The 27,155-nt window shown below is 45.9% G+C and overlaps 1 protein-coding gene across 6 annotated transcripts in view; it reads left to right on the forward strand.

Moving 5' to 3' along the window:
* Positions 1 to 26,411, forward strand: part of ATXN7L1 (ataxin 7 like 1) — a 239,745-nt gene extending 213,334 nt beyond the window's left edge. For 3 of the 6 annotated variants that reach the window (XM_067745960.1, XM_067745966.1, XM_067745963.1), the window contains 6 exons: positions 10,069 to 10,264; positions 13,724 to 13,845; positions 15,508 to 15,813; positions 18,346 to 19,279; positions 22,085 to 22,159; positions 23,742 to 26,411. In XM_067745960.1, the coding sequence (XP_067602061.1) occupies positions 10,069 to 10,264; positions 13,724 to 13,845; positions 15,508 to 15,813; positions 18,346 to 19,279; positions 22,085 to 22,159; positions 23,742 to 23,783 (1,675 nt within the window). In that variant the 3' untranslated portion in view covers positions 23,784 to 26,411. The remainder of the gene's footprint in view (positions 1 to 10,068; positions 10,265 to 13,723; positions 13,846 to 15,507; positions 15,814 to 18,345; positions 19,280 to 22,084; positions 22,160 to 23,741) is intronic. The other 3 variants (XM_067745961.1, XM_067745964.1, XM_067745965.1) reach the window with 3 other exon arrangements.
* Positions 26,412 to 27,155: the final 744 nt, after the last annotated feature.

Consider the following 27,155-nt stretch of genomic DNA (forward strand, 5'->3'; position numbering starts at 1 on the left):
CGTCATCGCCAGGAGGGTGCCCACGTCCTGAGTGACACAAGTCTAAAAACGAGGAGATCCAGGGCTCCTTCCCGTTGTGCACGTGCACACGTGTGCCCAGCGTCCTTCCTTCATGTTTCTGTCTTGGTTCTCAGAGCTGATTCTGCTCTGCAGCTCGCAGTTTTCATGCTCAGCTTTACTCTCCACAATTCTCCTCCCCTCGTCTCCTCTCTTTTGTCTGGCAACTGGAACTTACTATTGAGTGTTTCAACTGTTCTAAGATTTTCTTTTTCTTAGCGAAACTTCTTTTTTTTAAATCAACATAGTATAGACACATAGTTCAAAAACTAAATAGTACTAAAAGGGTTAGAGTGAAAAACAGTAGTTCCTACCATCCTGGAACTCTGTTGACCCTCTCTGTGTTGGAGCATCTGTTTCCTGTATCCCTTTGCCACCTTCTCTCTTGGTTTGCTCCTTTATTTGATGGAGTATCTTCTCCATTAGCTTCCTGTGAAAAGGGACATGGGAGGTCAATTTTTAGAATCCTTATACACCTGAAAATGTTTTTATTCTACCCTCACACTTAATTGATCATCTCTCTGAGTATATAACTGGATTGAGAATTATTTCCATACAGAAGATTGAAGACAATTTTTCCATTGGTTTCTGGCATCGAAGGTTTTTATTGAGGAGTTTCATAACATTCTGATTCCATTTTTAATTGCTGAAGCATGGGGCTCTGAAATTTCCCAGGGATCCCCCTTGATGTAGGTCTTTTTTCATTCATTGTTCTAGGTACTCAGTAGATCCTTTCAACCTGGAAACACCTGTTTCTGGGATATTTTCCCATGTTACATGCTAAATCGTTTTCTCCCCACTATGTCTTTATTCTCTTTCTTAACTTCCTGTTAGTTGGATGTTGGATCATTTGCTCTGACCTCTTCATCCTCTTACCTCCTTTCTCCTGTTGTCTCTCAATCTCTTGTTCCACTTTCTAAAAGATTTTTTTACTTTACTCTTCAAAACTGTATATTAAATAGTTTACGATTTACTTGTTAAATTTTAGGATCTGGTTCTTTTTATCGGCATGCGGGATCTTAGTTCCCCAACCAGGGATCAAATCCACACCCCCTGCAGTGGAAGGGCAGAGTCTTAACCACCGGATCTCCAGGGAAGCCCCTCCTCTTTTCTTCCTTTCTCTTCATTTCCCCCAAGTTTGTTTCATATATGTGTTCATGTGTTTGATGTTTGGTTGGTCAGCTCATGTTGGAGGTGTTCCAGGAATGTTTGGTTGTCTCTAACCATTCATATTTAAAAGAGAGGCTCTAACAGGCTCATTGGAGGTCTATGTGGGACTATCAACCAAAAGGTCATCATGTCACCAGTCAGCCTTTTGTTGGAATATTCCCAAAGGCAAGCTGTGGAAGCCTTTTCTCCGGGGTCATTCAGTTTCCTGAGGGAAGAACCCTGCCTGCTGATGTACCTGGTAATAGGCATTCCGGCAGTGCCAACTAAGGATCTGACCAGGGGCAGCCCACAGTCCTCCTGTTTTTAGCCCTGTGCCCCCTCCTGGTCTCTGCTGAGCCTGGGGGCCCCACGTCTAGAGTCTCTCTGGTTCAGTTTCTCTTTCTGAGGGTTGATTGGAGAGCGAGGGGACTGGCAAGGGCAATGGTAAGTCATGTGACCGTGTGAGGTAGCAGTGATGACCTGCGGGTCCAGCGACAGAATATTGAGCCTTTCAGCTCTCTCGCTATGTTTAGTCCTCACCTCACCCATGACTTGTGCAGCTCTAGCTGCTCCAGGTGCCCTGCTTCTCAAGGTTCTGTGGTAGGTCAACTCCTTTCCCATCAGTTAACACTCTCCAGCCACAGTCTGTCTTCTAAAAATAGGTTAAAATCTCTTGTTCACACTTGTTGGGACACTTCAGGTGCAAGTAGCAGAAAATCTTGCTTACTAACCACTTCAATAATTAGGAAATTTCTTACCACTGGTGACAAGAAGTCCAGAGGTGAAAGAGTACCAGTCCCCAAAGATCAGGGGTTGGCTCTCCTTTTTTGTTTTTTGTTTTGTAAACTAGTTTGTTTTTTTTTTTCTTTATTGGAGTATAATTGCTTTACAATGGTGTGTTAGTTTCTGCTTTATAACAAAGTGAATCAGTTATACATATACATATATCCCCATATCTCTTCCCTCTTGCATCTCCCTCCCTCCCACCCTCCCTATCCCACCCCTCTAGGTGGTCACAAAGCACCTAGCTGATCGCCCTGTGCTATGCGGCTGCTTCCCACTAGCTATCTGTTTTACATTTGGCAGTGTATACATGTCCATGCCACTCTCTCACTTTGTCACAGCTTCCCCTTCCCCTTCCCCATATCCTCAAGTCCATTCTCTAGTAGGTCTGTGTCTTTATTCCCGTCTTGCCCCTAGGTTCTTCATGACCATTTTTTTCCCCTTAAATTCCATATATATGTGTTAGCATACGGTATTTGTTTTTCTCTTTCTGACTTACTTCACTCTGTATGACAGTCTCTAGGTCCGTCCACCTCACTACAAATAACTCAATTTCGTTTCTTTTTATGGCTGAGTAATATTCCATTGTATATATGTGCCACATCTTCTTTATCCATTCATCTGTTGATAGACACTTAGGTTGCTTCCATGTCCTGGCTGTTGTAAATAGAGCTGCAATGAACAATGTGATACATGACTCTTTTTGAATTATGGTTTTCTCAGGGTATATGCCAAGTAGTGGGATTGCTGGGTTTTATGGTAGTTCTATTTTTAGTTTTTTAAGGGACCTCCATACTGTTCTCCATAATGGCTGTATCAATTTACATTCCCACCAACAGTGCAAGAGGGTTCCCTTTTCTCCACACCCTCTCCAGCATTTATTGTTTGTATATTTTTTGATGATGGCCATTCTGACCGGTGTGAGATGATATCTCATTGTAGTTTTGATTTGCATTTCTCTAATGATTAATGATGTTGAGCATTCTTTCATGTGTTTGTTGGCAATCTGTATATCTTCTTTGGAGAAATGTCTATTTAGGTCTTCTGCCCACTTTTGGATTTTTTTTTTGTTTCTTTGATATTGAGCTGCATGAGCTGCTTGTAAATTTTGGAGATTAATCCTTTGTCAGTTGCTTCATTTACAAATATTTTCTCCCATTCTAAGGGTTGTATTTTCATCTTGTTTATGGTTTCCTTTGCTGTGCAAAAGCTTTTAAGTTTCATTAGGTCCCATTTGTTTATTTTTGTTTTTATTTCCATTTCTCTAGGAGGTGGGTCAAAAAAGATCTTGCTGTGATTTATGTCATGGAGTGTTCTGCCTGTGTTTTCCTCTAAGAGTTTAACGGTGTCTGGCCTTACATTTAGGTCTTTAATCCATTTTGAGTTTATTTTTGTGTATGGTATTAGGGAGTGTTCTCATTTCATTCTTTTACATGTAGCTGTCCAGTTTTCCCAGCACCACTTATTGAAGAGGCTGTCTTTTCTCCACTGTATATTCTTGCCTCCTCTATCAAAAATAAGGTGACAGTATGTCCATGGGTTTATCTCTGGGCTTTCTATCCTGTTCCATTGATCTATATTTCTGATTTTGTGCCAGTACCATACTGTCTATTATTACTGTAGCTTTGTAGTATAGCCTGAAGTCAGGGAGGCTGATTCCTCCAGCTCTGTTTTTCTTTCTCAAGATTGCTTTGGCTATTCGGTGTCTTTTACGTTTCCATACAAATTGTGAGATTTTTTTGTTCTAGTTCTGTGAAAAATGCTAGTGGTAGCTTGATAGGGATTGCACTGAATCTGTAGATTGCTTTGGGTAGTAGAGTCATTTTCACAATGTTGATTCTTCCAATCCAAGAACATGGTATATCTCTCCATGTGTTGCTATGATCTTTAATTTCTTTCATCAGTGTCTTATAATTTTCTGCATACAGGTCTTTTTTCTCCTTAGGTACGTTTATTCCTAGATATTTTATTCTTTTTGTTGCAGTGGTAAATGGGAGTGTTTCCTTAATTTCTCTTTCAGATTTTTCATCATTAGTGTATAGGAATGCAAGAGATTTCTGTGCATTAATTTTTTATCCTGCTACTTTACCAAATTCATTGATTAGCTCTAGTAGTTTTCTGGTAGCATCTTTAGGATTCTCTATGTATAGTGTCATGTCATCTGCAAACAGTGACAGCTTTACTTCTCTTTTTCCGATTTGGATTCCTTTTATTTCTTTTTCTTCTCTGATTGCTGTGGCTAAAACTTCCAAAACTATGTTGAATAATATTGGTGAGAGTGGGCAACCTTGTCTTGTTCCTGATCTTGGTGGAAATGGTTTCAGTTTTTCACCATTGAGGATGATGTTGGCAGTGGGTTTGTCATATGTGGCCTTTATTATGTTGAGGTAAGTTCCCTCTCTGTCTACTTTCTGGAGGGTTTTTATCATAAATGGGTGTTGAATTTTGTCGAAAGCTTTCTCTGCATCTATTGAGATGATCATATGATTTTTCTCCTTCAGTTTGTTAATATGGTGTATCACATTGATTGATTTGCATATATTGAAGAATCCTTGCATTCCTGGGATAAACCCCACTTGATCATGTTGTATGATCCTTTTAATGTGCTGTTGGATTCTATTTGCCAGTATTTTGTTGAGGATTTTTGCATCAATGTTCATCAGTGATACTGGCCTGTAGTTTTCTTTCTTTGTGACATCTTTGTCTGGTTTGGTATGAGGGTGATGGTGGCCTCATAGAATGAGTTTGGGAGTGTTCCTCCCTCTGCTATATTTTGGAAGAGTTTGAGAAAGAGAGGTGTTAGCTCTTCTCTAAATGTTTGATAGAATTTGCCTGTGAAGCCATCTGGCCTTGGGCTTTTGTTTGTTGGAAGATTTTTAATCACAGTTTCAATTTCAGTGCTTGTGATTGGTCTGTTCATATTTTCTATTTCTTTCTGGTTCAGTCTCGGAAGGTTGTGCATTTCTAAGAATTTGTCCATTTCTTCCAGGTTGTCCATTTTATTGGCATATGGTTGCTTGTAGTAATCTCTCATGATCCTTTGTATTTCTGCAGTGTCAGTTGTTACTTCTTTTTGATTTCTATATTTATTGATTTGAGTCTTCTCCCTTTTTTTCTTGATGAGTCTGGCTAATGGTTTATCAATTTTGTTTACCTTCTCAAAGAACCAGCTTTTAGTTTTATTGATTTTTGCTATAGTTTCCTTCATTTCTTCTTCATTTATTTCTGATCTGATCTTTATGGTTTCTTTCTGGCTCTCCTTCTGTGGCTTTCTTTTATTCCACCCTCTTCGATCTTTTGGATTCATCTTCAACGTCATTAGCTAGATGGCTATAGCACTTCCAGAGGAAAAAGATCCAGATGAAGGTGGAGACCACCTTTTCCTTGTGTCTCTTTTTTTTTTTTTTTAATAGCTGTCCTAGTGGGTGTGAAGTGGTAACTCATTGTGATTTTGATTTGCATTTCCCTAATGACTGATGATGTTGAACATCTTTTCATGTGATTGCTGGCACCATTTATATATCTTTTCTGAGAAATGTCTATTAAAGTTCTTTGCTCATTTAAAAAAAATTTTTTTTAAATAAATTTATTTATTTATGGCTGTGTTGGGTCTTCGTTGATGCCCACAGGCTTTCTCTAGTTGCAGAGAGCGAGGGCTACTCTTCACTGAAGTGCATGGGCTTCTCATTGCAGTGGCTTCTCTTGTTGCGGAGCACAGGCTCTAGGCGTGCAGACTCAGTAGTTGTGGCACACGGGCTTACTTGCTTCGCGGCATGTGGGATCTTCCCGGACCAGGGATCGAACCCATGTCCCCAGCACTGGCAGGCAGATTCTTAACCACTGTGCCACAAGGGAAGTCCCTAAATTTATTTTTTATTGAAGTATAGTTGAATTACAATGTTGTGTTAATGACAGCAAAGTGACTCAGTTATACATATATATACATTTTTTTCATATTCTTTTTCATTATGGTTTATCACAGGATATTGATATTCCTTATGCTATACAGTAAGGTCCTTTGCCCATTATTTTTTAATTTTTAAAAATTTTTTGGCCACACTGTGCGGCTTGTGGGATCTTAGTTCCCTGACCAGGGATCGACCCCAGGCCCCTGCAGTGAAAGTGAGGAATGTTAATGACTGGACTGCCAGGGAATTCCCTCCTTGTGTCTCTTTTTAAAAGTGAGAAAAATCTTTGCAAAAGCCACCCCCCCCCATCGCAAAACAAAATACATTTTCTTTTATTTCTCATGCACTTTCCCAAACCAATCATTAACGAGATGAATGAGATTCCCATTATTACTTAAGGGGTTAAATGGAGACTAGGATGTCATCACCATGATGATCACCACAGTTCTGTTGATCTCTTTGTTTTTCAGAGCTAATGCCTTTTTTATCCCTTTACTATGATTTTAGTATTTTGGGACAGAGGAGATAAATGTGTTCAATCCATCTGCCCCATTTAACAGTAAATTCTTCAGCCACTTTCTTGCACATACCTGTACTCCTAGCTCACTTTCTTTTATTTTTCTCTCTTTCTTTTTGTTATGAAAATTTCCCCATGTACAAAAAAATAGAATAGTATAATGAATACCTGCATACCTAGTTTTAACAGTTTTAATATTTAGCCACTGTGTTGACTTCATCTACATTCTTTTTCGTTTTTTATAAATTTATTTATTTTTTTTATTTTTGGCTGCATTGGGTTTTCGTTGCTGCACACGTGCTCTCTCTAGTTGCAGCGAGCGGGGGCTACTCTTTGTTGTGGTGCGCGGGCTTCTCATTGTGGTGGCTTCTCTTGTTGCAGAGCACGGGCTCTAGGCACACGGGCTTCAGTAGTTGTGGCACGCGGGCTCTAGAGCACAGGCTCGGTAGTTGGGGCACACAGGCTTAGTTGCTCTGCGGCATGTGGGATCTTCCTGGACCAGGGCTCGAACCCGTGTCCCCTGCATTGGCAGGTGGATTCTTAACCACTGTGCCACCAGGGAAGCCCCATCTACATTTTTTGATCTGTTTTGAAGTAAATTGCAGATATCTTGGCATTTCACCCTAAATTTTCAAATGCATCTTTGGAAAGTAAAGGTCTTCTCCTTTATAACTATGATACTAGTATCACACAACAAAATCCGGCTTTTATCTCCTGCAGGATAGGGAGGTCCTAATATGGTGGGGAAAGCTTCAAAAAGAGTCTACCAGAAAGTATGGGAACAACTTAAATGTCCATCGATAGAGTAGTTAAATAAGTTACAATATGTCCATACTATGGAATACTATACTGGGGAATATTAAAATGATGATAGATTTCTATACATGGAAAGATTTCTGCAACATCACTAAGTTAAAAAAAAAAGCATAATAGTATGTACAATGTGATCCAGTTCTTACGCTACTAAATGTAAAATAGGTAGCTGGTGGGAAGCAGCCGCATAGCACAGGGAGATCAGCTCGGTGCTTTGTGACCACCTAGAGGGGTGGGATAGGGAGGGTGGGAGGGAGGGAGATGCAAGAGGGAGCAGATATGGGGATATATGTATATGTATAGCTGATTCACTTTGTTATAAACAGAAACTAACACACCATTGTAAAGCAATTATACTCCAATAAAGATGTTTTTAAAAAAATGCACGTGCCTGTTCGCACAGTAAAGAGGTCTGGAAGGATATAAATCAAAATGGAAGTAACACTTGATCTTGAGTGGCAGGTTTACGAATGCTGTTTTCTTTCTTTATATGTTTTGATGTTATCAAAATTGGTTTACCGTTTGGGTCTTCAGCTGTAAACAGGCAACAGTGCTGTTGTCCCTTCTGACACAGGAGAGTAGGGAATGCACCTGGGAGTTGTGTTTTCCGGACTATAGACTTTTAACATGTAGAATGAATGGCATCTTTGTTTTCATAAGGTTGGAAAGTGATAGTCAATAATAAATTATCATACCAACAGAGTTGGTATAATTACACGGGAAAACTACCTGTTGCCTTGTTTGTGGCGTTTTATGGGGTTTTTTTATTTGTAGCATTGTATGCATACATGAAATTTACTATTTTAATTTCTAAGTGTACAGTTTAGTGGCAGTAAGTACATTCATGTTGTGGTGCAACCATCACCACCAGCCGTTTCCAGAACTTTTTCATCATCCAGTACTGGAGCTCTGTACCATTAAATACTAACTCCCTGTTCCCAGCGCCTCGTGACCACTGTTCTACTTTTTGTCCCTGTGAATTTGACTCCTCTAGGTGCCTCGTACAAGCGGTGTCATACAGTAATTGTCCTTTGTGACGGGCTTAGTTCACTTAGCATCATGCCCCCAAGGTTCATCCATGTTGTAGCAGATGTCAGAATTTCCTTTCTTTTCTTTGTTTTTTTTAAAGGAACATTTATTTATTTACTTATTTTTGGCTGTGTTGGGTCTTTGTTGCTGCGCGCGGGCTTTCTCTAGTTGCAGCAAGTGGGGGCTACTCTTCATTGCGGTGCGCGGGCTTCTCATTGCAGTGGCTTCTCTTGTTGTGGAGCATGGGCTTTAGGCGCACGGGCTTCAGTAGTTGTGGCTTGTGGGCTCAGTAGTTGTGGCTCATGGGCTCTAGAGTGCAGGCTCAGTAATTGTGGCGCATGGGCTTAGTTGCTCTGTGGCATATGGGATCTTCCCGGACCAGGGATTGAACCCTTGTCCCCTGCATTGGCAGGCGGATTCTTAACCACTGCACCACCAGGGAAGTCCAGAATTTCCTTTCTTTTTAAGACTTAATATTCCATTGTGTGGATATATGGTATGGTAACAATTTCATAAAGCCATAGTCTAGTATCTGTTTGTAGAGCTGTCTTGTTTATCCATTCATCTGTTGATGGACATTGGGGTTGTTTCTACCTTTGTGGCTTTGTTTTTACACGACTCTGCTTTGGGGATCTGGTTTGAACTCAGGAATCTGACACCTAGAAAGATTTCAAAACAACAAAGAATCCAGGGTGAAAATGAGGGAGAAGGGAGATGCATGAGTAAAAGCTGCTTGGTGTTACTTGAAGGGGCAGCTTTCAAAGCAGAACACAGAAAACCTTTTTGTTTATTTATTTATTATTTTTTTTTTAAGATCCTGATTTTTTTTTTCTCCAAATCTTCTTTTTCACCCAATCTTTCTCCCTGGTCAATCACCTCATGAAAGTGGAGAGCAGTAAAAACAACTAACAACTAGCTTTGACCGTTCTTCTAACTCTTCTCCTGAGGTGTATGTTTCGTTTTGCTCTTTGCTGCTCAGGAAGCATTAGTGCCACGTCTTACTGTGACTGATGCTGCTTTTCTATAAGCTTAGCCATAATTGAGATGAGATCTGTTGGATTGTTTATACGCATAGAATTCATTCATTCCTTCATTGAGAAACATATTTCTTCAACGCCTACTGTTGAGTCAGTCATGCCAGCCTGTGGGTCTAGAGGCTTGTCAAAAATTAAACGGAAACAATCATCCTCAGAAGACACAATTAAACTGCATGTGGTTTGATATATTAAGAAACAGGCTTGGCTGTGGGGAAAGGAACTTGTGGCCCCATGGCTGGGACAAACCATTTTTTCATGTCGGTATGGTAACAATTTCATAAAGCCATCGTTTAGTAGCTGTGTGTGTAGGGCTGTCTTTTGTCATCACTGATATTTTGTTGATTGATCTGAACTTATTTATCTGGTTGATCTTCCCATCAGGTCCACTTTCAAAGAGAAGCAACTGCAGGGCAAGTACAAATTACTTACATGCAAATGAATGAATAGTTGTAAGTGAATTCTAGAAGATTAGTTTTAAGTTAAATTAACTCTTTGTCACATTGGCTTCTATTTTTGTAGTTTCTGTTCCTCTTACACTGTTGGAGTTGTCCCTGATGCCCAAATTCAAGCAGGGCAGAGCCTCAGCTCCAACCTGTAGAGAGCTGGTCGCTGCTCACCCTCTCAGCCTGAATTTTCCCCTTGTGCAGATTTGCCATTGATCCGCCTTCCTTAATGTATCTGGAAGGCTGACTGGTCTGCCTTCCGAGCTCCATGAAACTGGGTGGATCTTGTTCCCTCGGAGAAGTTGATTCTGTTTGCTCTCTCTTGCCCTTAGACCATCATCTGCAAATAGCATAAGCAGCAGTACATCTTCAAATCACAGTGGCTACACTCCGGAACCCCCTCTACCCCCAGTTGGAGGTGACCTCGCCAGCCGACTGTCAAGTGATGAAGGGGAGATGGACGGAGCCGACGAATCCGAGAAGTTATTAGACTGTCATTTCTCCACCCACCACCCCAGACCTCTTGCGGTAGGCCTTCTTCTGTTTCCATCCAGGCGTTGTTTCCCCCGTGCTTTGCAGTATTTAGGTGACCGTGTCCTACAATGGCATCTTTCCTAAGGAGAGGCCTCCGGGACAGTGTTTTACGAAAGGGCTTCCCCTGAGGTTGAATGATTACCTTAGAAATCCCCTCTGAAAATCACAGAAGGAAAGGTAAGGGCTCCCAGCTGATTTTAATCCTTTAAACACCTGAGTATTTGTGGTCCACCTGGAAGCGATAATGCTTGAGAAACGGTGTTTATAGAAGAGCACGGGGAACTGACCTTCCTGCCTTGCCCGTCCACGGGGAGCCTCTGATTTCAAGAGTTAGTCTAGCTCACCTGCCTTGGAAACTGTCTCTGAGCAGTGTTCCAGGTGCCAGTCCTGGCTGGTTTGCTCCCCTGTTGTTTCTGAGTTTTATTGTTATTAGTAGGTGTGACGATATGGCACCAGAACTGAGTGTGTGTGTGTGTGCGTGCGTGTGTGTGTGTGTGTGTGTGTGTGTGTGTGTGTGTGCAGGAAAGAAGGAAGCATTTCATGTCCGCGTGATTGTTGATTAACGAAAAGGTCAGTTTCTTCCCAGTTCCTTGAAAGAATCCACTTTAACAATTCAGAAGGTCATGGAAATCGAGGTGGGTGGTATAAGGAGGCATGAGCTGGAGGCTTGTTTGTGTTTGCCCTACGAGCACTTAAGAAGGGACTGCCTGGTGCTTCCATCACAGAGCCGAATTCAGGGAGGCTGGGAACGTTGGACCCCACAGCCGGTTTGCTCTGTTCCCAGCTTCAGCCCTGCAAGATTGGCTTTGACTGTCCCAAGATGGCATGAACTGTGTAGGTGAAATCAACCGTGCATCACGATAGAGTGAGTCCCTCCTCCCTTCTATCAGCATGATGAATGAAGGCCAAATTCACTTCCTGTTTCTGGGGAGGACGGTGACCTGTACTTCACCAACAGCCTGAGACTTTGCCTCTTGGCTAGTACAAAAATAGGGGCAGTCAGGAATGCTTCTGACGGCCAGTAATAGAAAACAACTCATACAGTGTGTGCACTTCGGTCATTTACTTGTCTCATATAACAAGGAGTCTAGAGGTGAGAGCTCCCAGGCTTGGTTCAGCATCTCCTCAATGTCCTGCTGCTGAGGGAGGATCTCTGCAACCCTCTTTGCCTTTCACGCACAGTCTGGATGTGTCAGCTCGAGCTCCAATATCACATCCTCACCCAGTAGCACTCTACAAAGCGGGGAAAGGGACAAACAGAAAGGGAGTCTGCTTCTAAGATGCTATCTTATGTCATTTCTTAGGGAAGAAAAATCTTCCTATGAGCACCCCCAGCAGACCTTCCCTTCCATCAACCAGAAGTAGGTCATGTGCCCAGCCCTATACCAATCAGTGGCAGAGAAGGATAGGATTGTAGTAGCACAGAATGAAACCTGCCGTGATTTCATCCCAGAGTTCTGGGAAGAGACCTACCTTCCCTGCTCACTGTGTGGTTCTGTTAGCAAGGAAAAGGCAGGGAGAGCTGGGGGGGGGCGGGGTTGGGGGCGGGTAGCAGTTGATGAACTTGGCAACCAGTAGGGTCTGCCACAGTGGCCAGTGCCCTACCTGGGGCATCATAGGCGACCAAGGACAGGAGCCTCTGGGGCACTGAGCGTTGCATGTGTGTTGAATTAGAGACATAGGTAGCACAGACAGTAAGAGGCCTCCAGCTTCCAAGTCTGAAAGGGAGACAGGGCTGTCTACCAGAAGGCCAGACTCTGGAGCACATCAAGGTCTTTGTCCAAATGACAAGCTGCCAGGCTACAGTGGATTAGCTCAGCTCAGAGCCTGGCAGATTTGTGTGCCCTTCATGTTTTGCTGATTTAAATGGAAAGGCCATGGATTCGTTTCTTTGCTTTGTCCTTTCTCTCACGGCCAACTGATACATTAAATCACTTTTTGTAATGAACACTTGTTCAGGGTGTCTTTAGCAAGGAGATGAAAGAAGAAAAGATGTCTGGACCTGGACCGGCTCCCACATGCTGCTGGGGACCGGCTTCCACGTGGGAGAACTCCCTTTGTATGTTTTAGTACTTGGCCAGTAAGCCCTTAATGTGCGGAAAAGAATTTTTCATCAGGAGTACCAGATTTGATGGGAGGCAAGATTTTAGGGTAACCCCACCCCAAACATAAGCAGAAACAAAACAAAGGGAAGGTCTTGCGTTTCCTCCTAAGAACTGTTCCAAAGGCTGGTTCCAGGAAGGATTTGTGGAATGAGTGCCAACCCAGCACTGTGTCTGGGATGGAGGCCAGGGAGCTGCTGGGAGAGGCCTGGGGGAGGGGGAAAAACGCAGTTGAGTTATAGAGTCATATTTGCAGACTCGCTTGAGCTCTGACCAGGCAAATGTCACCTCCTCAGAAGCCGCTTCTTACCTGTCTGTCTGCTGGCCTGGTTGTCCTAACATCATCATTAAATGACGTTTATCAAACATCTAACTGCTCATATTTCAGCCCCGCGTTTTAAGTGTGATAGTTCGTTCTGAACACTTTGTAGGACCTTATCTCTGTAATCCATCCTTTAGCCTAAATCTCTTCTCATATTGAGAAGAGAATGGGGTCCCTGACCTTTATACGTTTATAATCATCAAGACAGGCACAGAAGCATGCAATATAATGTAATACAGCCACCTAGCGATTCCCAGGTGGGAAAGTAATGAAGTATGTGTAGGTGTCTGTGGGAGTTCAGAGCGGCAGCGTGAGTCAGATAAAGGTCACTGGAAAGGAGAGTCTTAATTAGGGCCCTGAGGGAGGGGAGAATTGCACTTGGCCGAGAGAAGAGGGGAGGAGACAGGGGCAGGCCGAGGGGGCAGCAGAAGCGTGGGCGCAGAGGCAGTGATGTGTCCCAGGGCAGCCTGGACGCGCCGATGGGAGAGGAGATGAGGCAGCACCAGGAAAGGAGGGAGTTCAGCCCAGCTGGGAGGGAGCCGGCTCCGCTGACAACAGGTAGGAACGGTATGACCCACTGGCAGGAGAAGCTCAGGACCAGCCGTTTCCATTACCGTGATGGGAAGCAGAGAACCACCGTCTTCCTTGAGAAGATGACAGCTGTGACAAGCCCGTGGTGCTGACACACTACCCGGCTACTGGTTGCTGTTGGTGTGGGTTTGGTTTGGTTTGGTTTTTCAACCTAAAATGCTGGCTCAATTCCAGGTATAGAGAAGGTAGCCCTCAATGCTACAGAAGACCGAATGTCACTATTGTTGAGTCATCCTGTGAGGTTCTGCAGAAAATCTAGGAGCTCAAACTGAAGCACCACAGAAATATTTTTGGCTTCGGTACTATTTTGCTTCTTTATTTTGAGGAAAACTGTACCCCTGTGTGTTTTTATGCAAATGTTATTTTTCTGTGTAGAGCTTATATTAGCTTATTAACCTGTAATCAAAATTAAAATCGTTTTTGTTTTCCCCCTCACAGTTTTGCTCATTTGGGAGTCGCCTCATGGGCCGAGGGTACTATGTGTTTGATAGAAGATGGGACCGTTTTCGATTCGCACTAAACTCCATGGTAGAAAAACACTTGAATTCACAGATGTGGAAGTAAGTGAGCGGTTTTTGTGCAATATGAGATCTGAGCTGCTCCACAACTATCTGAACCCCAGCTTTCTAAATGAATGTCACTAGTTGGTTTTTGTTTGTTTGGTTGGTTGGTTTTTTGCGGTACGCGGGCCTCTCACTGTTGCGGCCTCTCCCGTTGTGGAGCACAGCCTCTGGACGCGCAGGCTCAGGGCCATGGCTCACGGGCCCAGCCGCTCCGCGGCATGTGGGATCCTCCCGGACCGGGGCACGAACCCGCGTCCCCTGCATCGGCAGGTGGACTCTCAACCACTGCGCCACCAGGGAAGCCCACTAGTTGGTTTTTTATTGAACAAAATGATTCTGAAATCAGGGTTCGTGATTAATTCTTAAATGTCAGCCCCTCTTCTTGGTTGCCTATATTTTTCAGAGACAATGTGTGGTATGCTTTGTCTTCTTCGTTGGAGATCCCTTTTGTGTTGGTAATCTTCTAAACTAAATGAAAAGGGATTAGATAAGACCTCGTTTATTTAACAGTGTTAAAGGGCCTTTTTGCTATGACTAAGACCATCTAAGGATATTAAGAATATGCTTCAGTTTGTAATGTTAATGCTACAGTGTCAATACTAAACATTTCCTAACGGTTATGGACCAACTTGTAATTGTTTAATGTCCTGTGCAAAAGTATGTACCGCAACCAACAGGGCAGATCAGGGGCCATGTTGCCAAGTTGGTTAAGCTTGTCTTTGGCCCTTCCCACCTCCCTATAGGACTCTCTCCTCACCTCTATGCATACTTCTCTCTACCCTAAACCCAGCTTATGTCCCATTTCTCTATGGTCCTTTTATTCTCCAACACCTCTCGATGTATTTGCATTTTAATAGATTCATGTAAAGGGGAAAAGCCTTCTTGACTTAGGGAAACGCTGTTGTACAGGAAGACGGGGCTAGACCCTCTCAAACCATAGCACGTAAGGAGCTGCCATTCCGGCCACTTGGTAATGCCAGGCCAACACCCTGGCTACCTCCAGCCCCCAGTCCTGCAAAGGTGAGCTTTTGAGATCTCATAATCCACAGAATCATGGATTCCTCAGCTCTAAGCCCAGATGGTCCAGGAGAGCCAACACTAAGCCCCTCACCCTGCCCAGTGAAGCCCAGGAAAGGCCAGGAAGGCATTCCTGAGAAATAGGGTAGGATGGGAACAGAATTCAAAAGCTCCCCTCTCCCAGGCAATGATGGCATCCCAGCGCCTATTCACCACGATGCCCAAAGAGCTTCCAGAACTTCTAGAAGTAAGCCCCACGGTGCCTGCAGTAAGCGCTCATAGCGGACTTAGGACGACACATTGACACTTCCTGTGAAGTAGGAAAGGGCCACAAGAGAAGCTTGTCATTTCTTCTCCCTTAAGTGACTGCCCAGTGTGTCTCAAAGGCACCCCGATATCTACCTGTGTCCTTTCTAAGCAGCACCCGATGGGCTGCGTGCGGGGTTACTGTGTTCTCGGTGTTTGGTGACTTATCCCTCTGCGCGGGTCCCCCAGCACAGCAGCCAGCGCCGGTGACTCTGCAGCTCTGTGCTCTCCTGTGTTGTGGAAGTGTAAATCCCGGGCACGTGGAAGGAATGTGTTGATCTGTATTTCGCTGCCTGGTGTCCTGTCAGCTCAAGTCCATATTCCTTTCCTCCTCAGGCACAGAAACCCGAGCCACAGGGCATCAGGTCCCTCCCCCCTTTTCAGGACTTGTCTAACCAATCTGCTGTCACTGAGCAACATTGGGGCTGCCTGGGTGTCAACTCTGGAGAGCGTAGCACCCCGCTGCCCTCTCAACCTCACTGCCCAAACCCCAGGCCCCGACGGGCCCGAACCTGGAGGGATGGCAGCCGATGGGGGCGTGGAAGACATTAGGAAGAAAAGGAACGGCCAAGACTCTTTTTTCTTTAACAAGCATTTAACTCTGCATCAGGAGACGCCAACACAGTATTCTCTTTCAGCCAGGTCAGCATCTGGATCTCCATGCCAGCTGGCAGGGGAGGATGGGCACTGTAATTTATTCGCATCTGTGGGCTTTTGTATGGGACTTCCCTAGGCCAGCGTGCAAAGCTTCAGCTGGGACACAGCCCGCCAAGCTGAAATCCGCTGCCATTTGGCACCTGGAAGAGCACATTAACTGTCTAGCGTGGGGGGAAGGGGTCCCCGGAGACAGTGAGCTGCCACATGCCCCTCTCCCTGCTGCTCCCCTACCCCTTCTCCCCTCCTGACTCTGCTGGCCATTAAGGATGAGTGGGGAGAGGAAGGAAAGAGGTAGAGAGTATGCAGAAAAAGAGCACCCACCCCAGTGCTGAGTGTCAGCCCGGGCACACTGAGGACTTCAGCTCTGCCGGTCAGCACAAGCTGAAACCTGAATGTGTACAAATAAAAGAAAATAACAAATCGGGACACTCAGAGTAGATCCCAGTTAAGGTCATCGATGGGGGTCCTCTCTAAATGAGCCATCTGGTATTTGTAAATAACTTTTTATTACAAGGCACTGCCAAACCTCCGCCCATATGGACGCCTCTCCGTAGTTTAGCTGGTACGGAACTTAAGTGAAGGAGAGACTTGAGTGGGATGCCTAGAGAATCCCAGGAGTCAGTAGCCAGCGGAGACGGTGCGGTGTGCTGACACCACACGCTCTGAGAAATGGGCCCTGGTGCTGTTAGGAAGGGGTTGTGCAGTGGCAGACAGTTGTAAGGGCGTGTTTAGACCTTTCCGATCTGATTAATGGGAGTCCTTGCCTGGCATGCATAGTTATGTCGCTGCTGAGAAGTCACCTGCTCACCCATCCACCACCCACCCATCCATCCATTCATTCAGTCATTCATTCATTGCAACAAGTACCACTAATGGAGCCCCAGTTTAGCGTTGACAGGGATCTTTTACTCTCTTTAGGCTCGAGAGAAAATAGATTTTCAAACACCGTCACAGCCACAGTGGGTTTGGCAATGTTTTTCTCCTATATTTGATCTCCTGAGTCTGATGTTTTCAGGGACACTGCACTTCTATATTCAAGGCTTCCTCTGGATTCCACCCTAGAGGTGGAAGCCATGGGCTTCAGCAAACTGCAGGCAGAAAACTGCATCCTCAAAGAGAGCAGGGCTAGGAGAGGCATTTCCTCCTCAGCGGGGCCTCTTCCCAGCGCTGCCTGCCTCACCCCGATGCTGCGGCTGGGAGGGTGGCCTCCAAGGAGAAAAGGGAGGCCCCATTTCACACCTGCCCGCCTTCAAGAGCTGTTTTCGAAGCTCTTGAATGAAGCAGAGCTCGTTCCTAATTTCTGGGGAGCCCAGCTACACGGAACATGATTTCCAGCAGAAACAGGGAGTGGGGAGCAAGGTGAGAAACAGGAAAGAACCAGTTTGAAAATGTTCACCTGGCTCCTGAGGTCAGTATCCTTTCCTGAAAAGTCAGGGACATGGTGACCCGGAGGCCCCTGTGCCCCTCTCAGTCCCCAGAGTAGCAGCAACATGGCCCCAAGCCATGGTTTGGAAGTAGAAGCTGTTTCCAGCACACGTCAAAAGGCAGAGTTTGTGGGGAGGCCCCCAGAGTAACCCACCACCTGGGGCTGGCCCGGGCTCCACGGAGCGTGAGGCAGGGACCTTGCTCCCAGGTGCCCCCAGCTTTCAGGAAGACCTCCACCCCGTTCAGATGCTCTCCTGCACTTATCTTCCGAGCAAGCTAGAAATTCCTGATCCCCTTCTCTGAATCCATGAGGGTCCCTGTACCCTTCCCCCTTCCTAACAGAGGGACAGGAAGACCTGCTGAAGGGCAGCCATACCCCAAAGATAGCTCCTGAGTGATCGCTGAGGCAGGGTGAGGTGAAGGGGGAAAAAAACAGAGCCAACAGCCGGGAGCTGACGTGGAAGTGCCTCTCTACAGGGTAACCCAGAGGCTGCAGGCAGCGAGGGCAGGGGGACTCTGGCCTGTGAGGAGAGAGGTGACTCCCAGATCTCCTCCCGTCAAGAGCAGGGTGGAGAGGCGGGGCACAGGAGGGGTGGGAGGCCCTGAGGGGCAGGGGCTGCAGGGGCACAGGGGACGCTCTGGCTCACGTGTGCAGGTGGCCAAGCCCCGTCCTCACGCCTCTTACTTCAAGCCAGGACCTGAGTGTGAAATGACCCCTTCTCGTTAAAAATTACCTTTGTCACTGCCAGGGGAGAAAACAACAGAGGGGGATACTGCTGGGGAAGTTTCTATTCTAAATAACATTCGCCTTTTATTCATGAACCCAAATCAGCCATTATCCAGTAGCCAAGCATGGAGAAAAGGATCTGAAAACCTGAAAGTAATTAAAACTAGGTTGCTGGATGTTGCAATGGGGGGAACTATAGGGAAGGGCCATAATTCAGATTTTGCCATCCTTCAAGGCTTCATTTTCCATTGTCTGGTTCCGCCAGGGATTTCTCTGTAGCCCTGATGCTCACACTTAGTCGAGCTTCTGGAGCAATGCCAAACCTATTTCTCACTGTTTCTCTTTCACTCTTCTCTCATGTTTAGGAAGATCCCTCCTGCGGCAGATAGCCCCATGCCCTCGCCAGCAGCCCACATCACCACCCCTGTTCCAGCATCCGTTTTACAGCCTTTCAGCAACCCCAGTGCTGTGTATCTTCCTTCAGCTCCCATCAGCTCGAGACTCACCTCTTCTTACATAATGACATCAGCCATGCTCTCCAATGCAGCTTTTGTGACATCGCCGGACCCGAGCGCCCTCATGTCACACACCACAGCTTTCCCTCATGTGGCCGCAACCCTCAGCATCATGGACTCAACATTCAAGGCCCCATCTGCCGTGTCCCCGATACCAGCTGTCATCCCTTCCCCATCCCACAAGCCATCCAAAACCAAAACCAGCAAATCCTCAAAAGTCAAAGACCTGTCCGCCCGTAGTGACGAGTCTCCAAGTAACAAAAAGAGGAAGCCGCCGTCTTCGACTTCCGCCTCTCCCTCCGTATCCCTGCAGACATCCCTCTCCCCATTATCAGGGCCCCACAAAAAGAACTGTGTTTTGAATGCCAGTTCAGCTTTGAACTCCTATCAGGCAGCCCCTCCCTATAACAGTCTGTCTGTGCACAACTCAAACAACGGGGTGAGCCCACTCAGTGCCAAACTGGAGCCGTCAGGACGGACCTCGCTGCCCGGCGGCCCTACAGACTTAGTGAGACACATGGGCTCGGGGGGCGGCAGCAGTGACTCCTGTCCCCTCTCTGTGCCCTCCCTTGCAGGGGACCTCTCTCTGGCCTCACACAATGCCGTGTCTTCTCTGCCCCTCTCTTTTGACAAATCAGAAGGAAAAAAGCGTAAGAACTCAAGTTCTAGTAGCAAAGCCTGTAAAATCACTAAAATGCCTGGAATGAATAGCGTTCACAGAAAGAACCCACCCAGCCTTCTTGCACCGGTGCCCGATCCCGTTAACAGCACCTCCTCTCGGCAGGTAAGGGACCCGTCCTTCCAGGAGCCTTCTGGCACCGCCCGGGGATGGTGGGAGGGGGAGCAGGGCAGCGCCCCCTGCTTAGCTGTGTGGCCCAGGCAGGTGGCCCGGACAGGTAACGCAAGCATGAGTCCCATCCTTGTTCTCCCCGTGGGCAATTCCACCCTCTGCTCTGAGAGCGATTTATCTAACAGATACTTTCTACAGTGTCCACGCACTAGGCACTGTTCTGAGTCCTATATGAGCATCACCTCATTTAATCCTCACAACAACCCAGCGAGGTTGATGCAATTGTAATCACTTTACAGATGAGCAAACTGAGGCACAGAGAGGTTCTGAGTTCCATCACCTCACTCTATCGTATATCTGGAGTTCTGAGGACGATATCATTGAAGAGGTCTATTGCCAAGCAGTTTTATCTGATCTATTGGCATCCCCTTAGGAAGAACCTGAGGCCCAGCCAGGTTAAATGGTGACCTGGGTCCCACCTGGGGGGTGGGAGCGCATGTTTCTGGGGACTGTTCTTCTCACTTTACCAGGCTCCCTACTCCTAAGATAACCCTTTCCTTCCTAAAGTATCACTGCAGCTCATACCAACTGGCATAGAAGTGTTCAAGGCCACTGTACACAGAGGAGGGTGTACCGCGAGGGGAGCTGGGGGAATGGGAAATGATCCAGGAAGAACTCGTATTTCTTTCCCTTGAGCCCTGTTCTCATCCTCAAGTCTAGTCTTCCTCTCGAGCTGGGAAGGCTGCTTAGGAAACCCTCCCACCTGACTGTGTGTAGAGGAGGGAGCAAAGGCAGGTAGGGGGCAGCCTGGGGTCCCTTTGAGCTGAGTCCAGCGGGAGGGACCTCCCAGGACAGCGTGCAGGGATGATAGCAGCAGCCCCAGGCCGACAGCCACAGAATTCAGTGGGCCAGCCCTGTCTGGGGATGGGGACTTTGGAGACATGAGAGGCAGTTGTTTAAAAGATGTTTTCACGTTTTGCATCATCTCTGTGTGAGACTTGTTAAAACTTCATGAAGAGAACCTCTTGAGGGGGATTCACAAAACACAGGTAAACACACAAGAAACAGCAAGTTTGGATCTCAAGGGCCAGACAAGCTGCAGCCGAGGCCAAGGTTGTGGCAGTGGGGGATGGACATAGGTCCTCTCATCAGAGCCCAGGTACTCGCACACATCTGCAGTTCCAGGGGTGCAGAGGAGGGGACCAGCACCCACAGGGTCCCCCAGAGACTAAACTACTGGTCGGTGCCACCTCCAGGTCTCAGGATGGAGGGCAGATCCAGGGCTTCCTAAACTTGAATGTGCACATGCATCACTGGAGGGTCTCAGTAAAATGCACATTCTGAGTCAGCAGGTCTGGGGTGGAGCCTGAGAGTCTGCATTTCTAACAGGCTCCAGGCGGTGCCACGGCACTGGTTTGCGGGCCACACCCTGAGCAGCAAGGCTATAGTGTCATCAGTTTTCGATGAAGTTCTAGCAGCTAACACTTACTTATGGGATGGGCTCTGTTCCAAGCACTGGATATATTCATTTAATCTTCACCTGTTATTACCCCCATTTTACAGATGAGTAAACCGAGGCACAGGAAGGTTAAGCAATGTGCCCAAAGTCACACAGCGAGTAAACAATAGGTCTGGGATTTACACCCAAGTAATTTGGCTCTGGGGTCTGGGCTTTTCACCTCTGTGCCTCTGTATTGAGTAAATGTGCCACTGTTGATTCTTTGGTGTGCCAAGACCATATGAGATGTTTAGTAACCATGATGAATTAGTCAAAAACTGTGATGAAAGGAGCAGACAAGCCTCCTTCAGAGAGTGCTCATCAGGAGGGAAATCCAAAAGAGCTGATGAATTTAATGGCTGCCTTGGATCTAGTCAATACGGGTTCTCTAATGCAGCTGATACCTGGGTGCTTGTCACCAGGCCATTAAGAAAAGGCTTTGTCCAGGGTCACCAGGTGTTGGGGGAAGGCCTTTGGAATCTGTGCTGATTCTGTTAGGAGATTGGGAGAGGCATGGCATGAGATTGAGAAATTCAAGGTAAACGTGCTTTGAGGACTAACTGGGGATCTATTGAATTGTATCGGGTGGTGTAGGGCCAGAATTTGCCACAGAGATGTTAAACCGTACCAAAAACGAGACTGCAAACGTAAGGCAGACGTCTTTACGCGAAGGCGAGTTTAAGTAGAGGATGGGCTCGTCGTAGGAGCTGCCTCCGTAACGTACTCCGCCTCTGTAACGTACTCCAGCCCACCGCGAGCCCAGGTTCGATCACGAGAAAGGGGAGGAGCCCGACGGCCACGCCCCCTCGCCCCCAGTGCTGCGTCATAGGACCGGCCCGCTCAGGCTCCCACTGGAAGGGGCAGACTCATACCTCTTGCCATTTTACTTAAGAACAGCAAGGAGTGTGTCGGGAAAACTGACTCAGGAAAAGACGCAGGCATTTATTCCCAGCTGGTACAGGGGAGTCTGGGCTTGAGACGGGATGGGTCTGGGACTGCAGTCACAGGTGGAAAAGCTGGGCCTGCTCCCGGAAACTTGCAGTCTGCGCATCTGGGAAGCGGATTAAGATTTCCCCTCCATTCCACGTTCCCTGTGGGATGAGGGGGGCGTCATCAAGGCCCCCCCTGAAACATACTTATTTTCTCTGCCGTTTAAGATGGAAACACGAGTTCCACACGACGGGAGGAGAGCCCTCGAGGTACCGTGCCGCCTCCCCCTTGCCCCTGGCGACTCTTGGTATCGGTGGGTCTCTCCCAAGCTGGCTCCCGTGTCTGAGTAGGGCTTCACTGGTGTCTTTCAGGTTGGGAAAAATAGCAGCCTAGCTTTGTCACAATCCAGTCCTTCAAGCATATCCAGCCCAGGACACAGCCGACAGGTAAGTTACTGGCGGGCAGAAGTCCATAGGCTCATTAGCAGGGTGGAAAAAATGTGGGCTTTGGGGTCAGACCCTGGTTCAAATCTCACGTCCAGTTAAGAAAATGGCTACCTGGCTTCTAACGCTAGGCCTTCTCGTAATTAGCTGTGTGCCCTTGGGCAAGTTACTTAATTTCTCTGTGCTTTAGTTTCCTCGCCTATAAGATGGGGGTCATTATGGCCCCTATCTCATAAGGCTTTTGTGAGGATTAAATTAATTTATAGACATAAAGCCCCTGCAAAATGCCTGAGACCTAACACAGGTATTAGCTTTTACTGTTAGCAGCTGTATGGTATTAGGCAGATTACTTCTCTGAGTCTCACTTTTTTCATTTCTTAAATGGCAGAATCGATGCCTACCTCCTAAGGTTATTATGAAAATTAAATAAGATGCTGTTGACTAAAGGGCTTTGCTCATGGCAGACACTGGTTAGCACTTTCTTGAGGCCTCTGGTGGGCTGTAGCTACCATTCAGGATGTGGTTTTCATGGTGGGACTATTCAGGGTAGATTTAGGAGTTTTTATAAACTTGAGGTGTGAAAACAGTACAGAAGTGATTTTCTCCAGTGGAGTGTGTGCACGTCTGGAGGAGGCCAGGGAGGGTAGGTGAGTAGGGTCGTGTGTGTTCTACATGATGGGAAAAAAAATACATATATGGCTGTTACGTTGTCTTAGAAGTGCCACAGGTTTCGTAGATACCAAATTACAGTGTTTGGGTGAAGGTTCTAGGGAACGGTTTTGTATCCTCAGATCTCCACCACTTTGAATCACTGTGGACCATCTGTGCCAGAGCACCTGCAGCCCCTCCTCTGTGTAGGGTCGGGGAGGGAGGGCAATCTGCCTGTTTACGGCGGGCCTCCTGCACGGGTTGCTGGGTGCACCTGGAGACTCCACTTCGACCCTTAGCAGGCACGTGTGCAGTCGCCCACAACTCCAGGCATACCTGCTGGGAACCCACAACGCTAGCCGTCAGCCTAAGTGAACGTAGCCATTTGTTGAGCCCTTCCTCTGTAGGCGCCGTGCTCTGCCCCTCACATACGTTACATACCTTTCAACCTTTTAACAACCTGGTCGGGTTGGGGACAAATTGGTTATCCTCGTTTTATAGATGAAGATGAAGGAACTTGAACCAAAACCTGTGTATCCAAAGCCTCTGTGCTTAACCCAGCACTATACTTTTTCCTTAGGTAATTCTCCATGCTGTCTGTGAGTTAGTTAGGAAAACATAGACTGAAAAACAAAAACAGAAAAACAAAGATTAATTATCCCGGTCGTCCCTCCTGGAGAGGAGCTCCGTGAAGCCACAGGATTTGCCCCCTTGCTTTCCTTCACAGCTTGGATCTCTGTGCCTACCTTCCATTTACAGAGTTCTTTACTTCCATCACCTCATTTGCTCATCACAGCTGGCTTTTGCCAAATGCAGGAGGTGGGATGGTATCCTTTTCGTTATAGATGAGGAAACTGAGACTCCCTTCTTGAATTCTTGTGGGTAATCCCAAATGTATGTTTTGGAAACAAGCTTTTTCTTTTCTTTTCTTTCCTAGAAGACCACAAACAGAACGGGCAGGATAAGGACTCTTCCATAACAAGACTATGAAGCCACTTCCAAACCAATGCCTGGCCACGGGACCTCACCCCAGGAGGCCAAGGCCAGGGGAGGGAGGGGAGTGGGCAGTGGGGAAGAGTCTGTTTCCTGTGCCCTGCCTGTGGCTCTGGCCTTTCTTCTTCTTTTTTTAATTGAACAATTTTTAGTTTTGAGGAAAAAGAAAAAGGCAAAAAGAACGTGAATTTGAGATTTACAGAAAACAATACCAGTGTTTTGTTTCCGTTCTTTAACTTGCCACGTGTATACCTTCTTCCAAGTTTGGGGTCCCTCCTCTAGCTTCTGATGCTGCTACTGCATCATTTTGCTCCGGCCACAAGAGCAGACATTGTAGAATGTCCGTTCCTGGTTGGCATCGTCTGGAACTCTTGAACTTGAGCATGTGCAGTGCTCCTTTCCTTGCCCTCTCCCATCCTTCCCTTCTGTCCCCTCCTACCTGCCACTCTCTGGGTCCCCACTGACCATCAGAGGTACGGGCTCTCGAAAGCTCCCTCTAGACAGTGTGCTGCATCGGGGGGCGGTTACTGGGGAGCAGCCCATGTTTGGGGAGCAGAGAGCTGGAGGGTGGGCGAGTGCCCTCATCAGGTTTCTAGGACGCACCAGCACAGAGGAGGGAGATGCAAAGTTGAGAACAGCAGCCATTTAATGATGGGGCTTACTCAGTACCACTGTCCAGCTGTGCAGCTCGGAGAATATGTCCTGGGTTAGGGACAGGAGCAGGAGTGGACCCGGGAGGTGGCAGGAAGAAGGGCCTGGGGGTAGGAGAAGATATCCTCAAAAGATGGTGGGAACTGGGTGACTGATCATCTGAGCGTGTTAGGAATCCATGCTGCAAAATCCCTTCCAGGGCACCATGTACAAGGGCGCAAAGCTGGGCGGGTCACAGGGGGAGGAGTCCCAGGGAAAAGGGCACAAGACCTCAGGAAGCCACTCAGGGAGAGGCACAGTGCCCACCGCTGTGGAAGGTCTCAAGCTGCCCTCCGGGGCGCTGCCAGAGGAGAAAAAGCAGAACCGGAAGGAAAGGCCTGAGGGAAAGCTACCATGGAGGGTTAATTGCCAAACAGCTGGTGATTGGTGAGAATAATTACTAGCATTGCCCAGCCACCTCCATGCCCTGGGCCAGAGGGCCCCGTGGACTCAGCACGCCCATAGATCAGCTCATGCTAGGTTGTCAGAGGCCACCACTCCGATACAGCCAACCCAGGAAGGAGTGGTAAGACCACTGCTTATGGAGAAGAGCCATTTGGAAGATCCGGAAGGGAGAAGCTGGAGGCCTGCAGCTATGAAACTGTTCACACTGGAGTTTTGAAAGAAACCAATACCATAAGCTCTAATTGGGAATCATAGTCAAGAAAGGAATTCACCATATAAAATAAGTGTTCTGTGCTATGAATCATGTAACTTTGTATACAGTATAATGGCAGAGATACCAGGAGGTTTTGCTTCATCCCTAAGTCAGAAATGAATGCCAGTTTTGCAGCTGGACATAAACCCTCATCCCCACCCTGAAGTTTTCCTTTTCTTTCCCATTCCCCCCAAACCCAAGGATCAGACTACTGTTAAATTTCACCGTATGATTGGATTTTGCGAAGACGGGAGGCAAACGGAGTGATTTGCATCAATGGAATTGCACTGACAGTGTTTCTTAATAGGATTACTAAAATTTTTAATATAAAATGAAGATTTTTTTAAAAATCAGGAGTTGATATTAGGTACTAGGACATTAGTTCGGATGATTTCATTTTTATTTCTACAGTGTTAAAAGTGCACTTATATGCTGGTTTATTTCCATCTTGGGAAAAAGAGACTGCAAATTGAAGGGAAGATTGTTACTTTTTCTTTTTTTTTAAAAAAAAAAGGTTAAGGCAGATTTTAAGACATAAATGTTTAAGAAATTATAAACAAGGTTAGACCCTTCGAAAAAAAAGTTTAGAAGATATTCTTAAAGTAAATTTTTATAGTGTTAATTTTGTAATAATTTATGTTTTACTATATTACAGAGCTAACTGACCAGAATAGTTTCAGAAACAATATGAAACTTAGGAAAGTTGAAGCAACGTTTATATTTTTAAAATGTTCTTTGAATTATGTTTTTATTGTACATTTCTTCAGACTGAAAAGTATGTACATATCTTTGTTATTTTTGCACAATTTTCGTCTTGTTCGGTTTTAGAAGTCTGGTTTTTTTTTATAATTTATTTTGAGTTGTAATACTTGCAGGAGTAAAAACAAAAAAAAATCTCAGCAACAAAATAACCCTCTGATTTATAAACTCTTACACTCAAAGAAGGAAAACAAAAGTTGAGAGATTAAGTGGCTGCTTCTGAGAAATAATGTCTCAACAGGGACTAAAGGAGCAATTCAATGGATTTTAAACGTTTTAGCTCTCTACATCTTGAATTGCAAGCTGGAATAAAGAGGCTCCCCACCGAATGCTGCTTACTTGGTGAAAGACTGGCTCTGACCAAGGTGAGGACATTTCTGGAAAACTGAGCAAAAAGGGAAAACCCACGGTGTTTCTTCCTTCACAGTCAACTACAGGTTTACTTTATAATGATGTATTCAGAACTCACAGCTTGAAAAATGGAATGCAAATAAAAGGTTTTCTTTCGGTTTGTTTGAATGGAGTTCAACTGGACCAGCTTATAAAGCATTATTAGGGGGATATCGTTTGGGTACTTCTGCACACCCCACCTAGCCCTCTCTCCCAGCCCCTTGACTGCACACACCCCCATCTGCCTGAAGATCTCGTGACTTGTCGCCAGCCATAGAGGCTCGAAAGCTCTGGTTGTTAAAGCGTAACGCAATGCATAGACCTGTCAGCCATAAAAAAAAAAAAAAAAAAAGCGACCTGGATAACTTGTATGCCTTCTTTTGTATCAATGTACCAATTGTAAATAATGCTGATCAACCTTTGTAGAGAATAGTTTATACAGCATATTCTATTATTGCTGATTCTCAGTGAACTCTTGTTTTAAAAAAGGAAAAAAAGAAATTTTCTATTTACACCTTCTATTTTGTTATGCTGTCGGCCCATGGCACTTTAACAAAACTCTGTGGGTTTTACGTAGCTGGTCAGTCATGGGGTATATTCAATAACTGTTGTTGCACAGACGAGAATTTGCACCTGCTCATTTGTCCTTTCCTACTACCGATTTTAGAACCTTTTCCAGAAGAATTTTGAAGAAAGCATGTCCAAACATTCTAAACAAATGCCACACTTGTGGAGTGGGTTTCTTTTCTACAATCCATATTTTGTAACACTAAGTATTTTCCTTCTTTGTCCTGCACCTTTATGTATTAGCACTATCAGATAGAATTCATTCCATGCCTGTGATATTGTAAGCAGAATAAA

This window comes from Pseudorca crassidens, chromosome 8 (assembly GCF_039906515.1).
Source record: "Pseudorca crassidens isolate mPseCra1 chromosome 8, mPseCra1.hap1, whole genome shotgun sequence".
Taxonomy (NCBI): Eukaryota; Metazoa; Chordata; class Mammalia; order Artiodactyla; family Delphinidae; genus Pseudorca; species Pseudorca crassidens.